At 50.0% G+C, this 6,238-nt stretch overlaps 1 protein-coding gene across 5 annotated transcripts in view; it reads left to right on the top strand.

Moving 5' to 3' along the window:
• Nucleotides 1-1,158: 1,158 nt before the first annotated feature.
• Nucleotides 1,159-6,238, top strand: part of DRGX (dorsal root ganglia homeobox) — a 32,102-nt gene continuing 27,022 nt past the window's right edge. For 3 of the 5 annotated variants that reach the window (XM_082719581.1, XM_082719578.1, XM_082719577.1), the window contains exons 1-2: nucleotides 1,159-1,271; nucleotides 5,435-5,535. In XM_082719581.1, the coding sequence (XP_082575707.1) occupies nucleotides 1,238-1,271; nucleotides 5,435-5,535 (135 nt within the window). In that variant the 5' untranslated portion in view covers nucleotides 1,159-1,237. The remainder of the gene's footprint in view (nucleotides 1,272-5,434; nucleotides 5,536-6,238) is intronic. The other 2 variants (XM_082719580.1, XM_082719579.1) reach the window with 1 other exon arrangement.

Here is a 6,238-nt window from a genome sequence, read left to right as displayed (position 1 = left end):
AAGGGCGGTCTCTCTCCGCTGAGTGTCTGCCTCGGATGCATTTTAAAAGTAATTGCGAAGGGTCCCACCGCATATCATTTGCATTGAGAAACGAACATAAATTCAGGGACCCCTTGCTGAGAACAAAATCAAACTTTCCTTTTGTACGGTCGCCTGGAAAGGGAAGCCGTGTGCAAAGAGTCCCCCCAAAAACCCATCCGCTGGCTACAATTAGCAGCGCTTTGTCAATTCGCAGCCGGAGAGACGCTGGGCCTTTGACAAGGGCGAGCCCAAATCCAAGCTTTCACTGAGAGAAAAGGTTTGAGTCAGATGGGACGAGGGGTGGGTGTGGGTGGCGTGTTGAAAAAATAACGCCTTTTTTGGGGTGGTGGCAATGGTGTTTGTTTCTATCCTCTTTTAAAAGAAGAAAAACATTTCTGATGTTTGCTGAGAAATGATGGATTTTTTTTTTTTTACACCACGTGGGCCATTTGTAAGGCCCAATAGACCTATCCAAGTTACTCGCAGTAGACAGCGCTGGAAATAATCAGATTAAGGCCAATTATGCGTGAGATTATAAAGGCGAGTGCTGAGCGGCGGCGCGCGCTGTAGACAGACAGCAAGACATCTGGCCACTTCCCGAGTCACTTTCTGGTCCTGCGGGCGCCAGCCGCGCCGAGCCCCGCCCGCTTCCAGCGGATCCCGGCGTGAGGACGGGAGGCGGTCACGCTCCGGCCTTCCTCGTCCGCAGCCCGCCGAGGTACGCACGGCTCCCGACCCACTCACCCGGCCCAGCGCGCCCGGACTTCGGGCTCCGCTGCCTTCCCGGCCCCAGGCTGCCGCTCGCACAGATGGCCTGGCGCGCTCGCTGGACCCGGCTGCGGCGGCCTGGGTGCCGGGCTTGCGGCGGGGACCCCAGAGAGCGGGGAGCCAGATTGCCCGGGTTTGGTGTTGGGGCCAAGGTGGGGGCATCGCTATCTGGGAGGTGGACCCGAACCGATGGGCTGTCCCACGGGGACCGGGCTTGAGACGGCGTTGCCCTGTTGCCTCCAGTCCCCACAGTGGGTTTAAGGCATGGGGGGGGGTGGCTTCCGGGAGGAGGGCGCCCAGTGCTCACTAGGGCCAGTCTGGGGCGCGGGCAGAGGGAGACTTAGACTCTATCGCTGTTTGTTTTGCAGCGGCCGGAGCTACGCGCGCCTTGTCGGTCTAGCGGGCACCCTCCCCAGGCCCCGCCGTCCAGCTGACCCGGCCGTCGGCGATGTTTTATTTCCACTGTCCGCCGCAGCTAGAGGGTGAGTAAGCGCCGCGCCTGAGGCTGCTCCGAACCGACCGGCGCTGGCCAGAAAGCTCCCGGGCGGCTGCGTGGCGGGTGGATGGTTGGGTTCCCGCTCTGCGAGGGTTGCAGCCGCCAGGCAGTGGACGGGTGCCCGTGGCCTCTTTCCTACATCCCACTCCAGCCTTCCGCCCTGTCGCCACCTGCCTCCCACCTCCCTCCCCGCCAGGGCCGGTTGGCCCCAGGCTATTTTCACAGCAGGGACCCGCCGGGTCCTCCCAGCACAGATGCTGGTGTCACGCCTCTAATCGGGTCTCCCCCGCCCTGGGGGCCGCATCAATCTTTCACGGTGTTTTGCAAACATCCCGAAAAGCCAAGGTGGACTAGGGAGTTGGGCCTCGTCGTCCTGTCACCAACCATGAACTATGAAAGACCCATGCCTAGACTGCTCTGGCTTGGAGGACGGAGCTGTCCTCCTCAGGAAAGCTTTAACATCTGTTCTGGGCCACCACTGCCCTCTGGAACTAGGTGGCCCTGCCCACCACCACCCCCAAGTGCCCTGGCCTGGCTCCTCCCCTGTGACTCACTGGGTTTCTTGAGCCCAGTGGCCAACCGCTCCCCACTCCCAGGGGAAGCCCCATGGCCAGGGTTTTAGACTTTGAGGGTCCCCAGGCCTTAGAAGGCATTTTTGCCTCAAGATCCCTCATATGGTGTTGGCTCTGGATTGTTAGGTGGGAGTAGGTTTGTGAGAAGGGGACAGCTTGACTCTCTGGTTCCCCCACCCCTCCAGGACCTGGAGGGACCCCTTGCATAGGCAACAGACAAATGCAAAACCACACCTTCCGGACTTTTAATAGCATATTCCTCAGAGCAGACATCTCAGCAGTGGGATATTAGAACTTTTATACCTGGGAGCCATACCAGGACTCGGCCTTTAATAACCTACTCCTTTGATTTATTTGTGGGGTGGGAGAATTTGGGAGGCCAGGAAATTGAGGGAGGCATGTGGGGGGCAAGGCGGTGAGGCACTGTCCACCTTGTCTCCTTTTACCAGGAGTAGTCACTGAGCCTCGGCTGGCCAGCATGCCCAGGGATCTCAGGAAGTTTGTTTTTGTCTTAACCATGGAAGCTTTTAAGAGTTCAGTAGAATTTTCTAAAGGAGGCTAAGGATCCGTGTTTAAGCCCTACTAGCTCAGTCAGCATTCTGAAGAAGGCAAGACCAGATATTTGCCTGCACTTCACCTCCTTTAATCTCGAAGGACCCATGCTGCCCCGTTTTATGAGGTGCATGTCCGGAGTACACCCCAGGCCCAGAGGGACCTTTGCATGTGTGGAGGACACACCATCTCTGTGCTTCTGAACCCAGGGTTTGGACTGATGGGTACGACATAGCCCACTCTTTAGGTTAAAGGGCTGGGGAGAGGCCAAGAAGTGAGTATTTAGCAGGTGGTGGGCTGCTTAGATAACTTAGGGGAAAAGCCTGTTTGCAGGGTGGGTTTGCAGAAGTCACTTAGGATGAGTCCTGGCTTGGCTGATCATGGTCCCAGGGATCTGAGCTGTTGGCTGCCCACCTTCCCTTCCCACACCCCGGCACGTTCCCCCCTCAGTGCTGATTCTGAGCGCTAGGACCAGAAGAAAAGGAGATGGATCTTTAAGAACCTTTTTATCCCTCTGCAAATGTGTTTCTGAGCTAGTTTTGCAGAAAGGGCTTTTTTGTTGCTGTTGTTGTTGTTTTGTATCAGTTTAGTGGTGCCGAGGAGGAGGTGATCTGCTGCACATGGAAAGGCTGACAACAGCCCTTTGGAATATGACATCTCCCTCAGCCCAGGAGCTTTTTAATTTTTATTCGTTATTAATCTAGAGAGGCATAAAGAAGAAAGCAAAGCATGGTTCATCATCTCACTTCTCAGATAATTGTACTAATATTGAATTAAAAAGTACTACCTATACCTGCTTAGGAAACTCAAATAGAACAGAGACCTCCACATTGAGAAGTGAAATCCTCCTTCCTTTCCCCTTTTTTCCTAAAGATATTCCCTATTTTTGGTTTCTTGTGATTCCTTCAAGAAAAACACACTTTTTCTTTCTATATATTATGCATTTTTTTCTGCTGAGATCACACTGCCATGTCCTTTAGGACTTTGCTTTTTTTACCTTGTAACATAGGTTTTGGAAATTATTCCATATCAATATATATACACACAGATCTACTGATTTCTTTTAAACAGTTGTGTAATATTCCATTATATGTTGTACTGGTGGGAACTTCGGCTGTTTCCAGTTTTTTTCTTCTTATTATCATGTTGCCAGGAATGTTCTTTTTTTTTCTATTTTGGCACACTTTATGTAATTCATAGATTAAATATGTATATGTTCACTTAAATCTTTGATGAATATTGTCAAATTACCCTCTAATAAGGCTCCAGCCATTAATGTGCCTACAGAAGGTTAATGGACACACACATTTTCTTACACCCTTAACTGTATTAGGTATCATTATGTACCTTATTTATTTATTCATTTTTTGGTTAAAATGTTGAAAATAATAGTTCATTGTTTTGTTTAATTATTGGCAGGGTTTAACATTTTCATACTATCAACATTTCTACTTATTTTTTAATTTTTTTAAAATTCTACTTGTTTTAAAGTAAAAAGCCTCTTCTCATTTTTTTTCTCTTTTCTGTTTGTTCTTATTAATTTGATGGCCCATCAGCCTTTTTTAGGATTCAATTTGGCTCACAGTGTTTCAATTACAGATATTATATCCACACATTGTAGAAAAATTTCGGACCAGCAGGTGTAAGTTAGAAGGGTGAGGTAGGTAGAATGTTTGGAGCATCTCAGAGTCGGCATTCCATCCTCACCAATCAAAGGGAGACAGTTTGGTTTCCTGCAAAATAATGGAAATAAGGCTGCTTTGAGGCTATCCCTTTGAAGTTGCCAACGAGCTGGAGAGAAATCTTTGTAACTAGGGTTTTGAAGAAAAGTGCAATTTGGACAAGAAGCTGGAGGAACAGGCTTCAGGAGAGACTGGGGTATTGTGGCAAAAGATGGGGCAATGGGGAGCAGAATAATAAGCAGGAGGGACCCCCTTATACGACAGAATTTTTAAAAGTCCAGAGGACTCTGCTTCCTTGGGACTGAGGTCTTTCTGAGGGAGTTTGCCCGTGTGGCTTGCCAGGTCCTAATGCCGAACCTACGGTCCTTCTGAGACCAAAGCGCATGGCAGCTACAGCATTCACTGGTTAATGGGAACTTGCTCATTCGTTTTTCTAAGAAGCCATTGCACACTGTCGAGTAAATGGTGCATATTAGGAAAATGACCTGAATGCACATTTGGGGCCAAACTCTGTTCTGGCTTTATACCAGTTTTGGAGGCTGCTGGGGAGGAGGATGGTGGAAAGGATGCCTTTCTTTTCAGGGAAGCGAGAGCAGTGGCTCCTTTATGAGCCTGGCCAGAGAGGGTGGGGTGCCCTTTGAGAGTGGCCCTGCCTAAGTCTACTTGGAATTCAGGACACTAGCTTCTTGGTGCAGACCTCTTGTTAATTGACATCTATATAACAGATCCACTATGGTGCTGATGAGCTGTGACCAACAGTAATTAATATTCATTTATAAACTTCTTACCTCCTGGTGTCCTGAAGTTCTAGGAGAAATGTACAGTGAAAGCTCTTGGCATTTTCTTTCCTCTCCCTCCTCCAGCCGTTCAGCTTTGTTGTTTATAGAAACAAGGGAAAGCAAATGAACAGGTGAGCAAACAGGAGACGTGGAGGTTTCTATGAAAGAATCCGAGGCAGGGCATGGGATCAAGGCACACTGGACGCAGGTGCAGCTGGAAGTCAAAGGACAGGGGAACGCACTGCCCCAAGCCAGTGATGTTTCCTGGCCCAGAGCCCAGAATTTCACAAGAAGCAGATTTAGCCTTCTTAGGGGAGAAGGTTGCCACCTGCCCTACAAAATAAGCAGAGTTGGGCCTAAAGTCAAAGGTTACTGGGGCGGGGGGAGAGAGCATGAGAGAGTGGAAAAGGAGGGGCTCCCAGGACTGCAGCAGAGGAAGATGCTCTGGGAGAGGCAGGTCTCTCCCTGAAGAAGCTTCCCAACGAACGTGTGTGTCCATATGTGTCCAGGGTCGGTGTGAGGCCAGGGAGGCCCTCTGGTCAGGCTGACTCAGTTTACTCCCAGTAGGCACTGCACCCTTTGGCAACCACTCTCCAGGAGATTTCGATGATGGGTTTCTGCGCAGAAAACAGCGCCGGAACCGGACGACGTTTACTCTTCAGCAGGTAATGACAGCGCTTCCTTTCTGAGAATCAGCTCCGTCCTGCCTCCCAAAATATCAGAGTTTGAGCAGCTGTTTTTGTCTTTTAAAATAAAGCCAACTATGGAAATTGGATCTTTCCATTTTCTTGCGCACTGTATGTGTTAAGAAATCTGTTTGGGGAGAGGGCAGATGACTTGGACCTTCTGATCCCAGATAGGAAGGGAAGGGGCAATAGTGATCGCTCACATTTGCCCTAGGTTGGTAGTTTGGGGGAACATTTCCACACCAGCAGTATCATCTGAACCTTGGGAAATGCAGACAGGACATTCTTAATCCCAGTAGATAAATGGGAAGACTGGCGCCCAAGAAACTGACTGACTTGTAGAAGGTATTGCCATCCATAAATGGAAGGGCTGCAAGGGGGACCCTCCTACCATCTTTCCTGGACCTGGGCTCTTTCCCTTAGATCTGTGCAAACTAGAGGAGTCACGAAGGTGGCCCAAATACCTCTTGTTAGTTTCTGTGGAACTGACACAGTGAGGGCGTCTGCAAGTTGTTTCTGTTCTCCCAAGTCCTCTCGGGAAAGCTGTGTGGATTGTTCTGTCTCATAAGGCCACCCTGAGAGCCTTTGATTCCTAGGAATCGGTTTAAATGCAAAAGCACATAAATATTTGTGCTTCTCTTCTAATTCTCATTTCTTGGGGGAGCACCGATGTCGATGGATG

This window comes from Mustela nivalis, assembly GCF_964662115.1.
Source record: "Mustela nivalis genome assembly, chromosome: 2".
In the NCBI taxonomy this organism is placed as follows: domain Eukaryota; kingdom Metazoa; phylum Chordata; class Mammalia; order Carnivora; family Mustelidae; genus Mustela; species Mustela nivalis.
The sequence above is the reverse complement of the archived record's forward strand: the minus strand, read 5'-3'. Positions and strand labels throughout refer to the sequence as shown.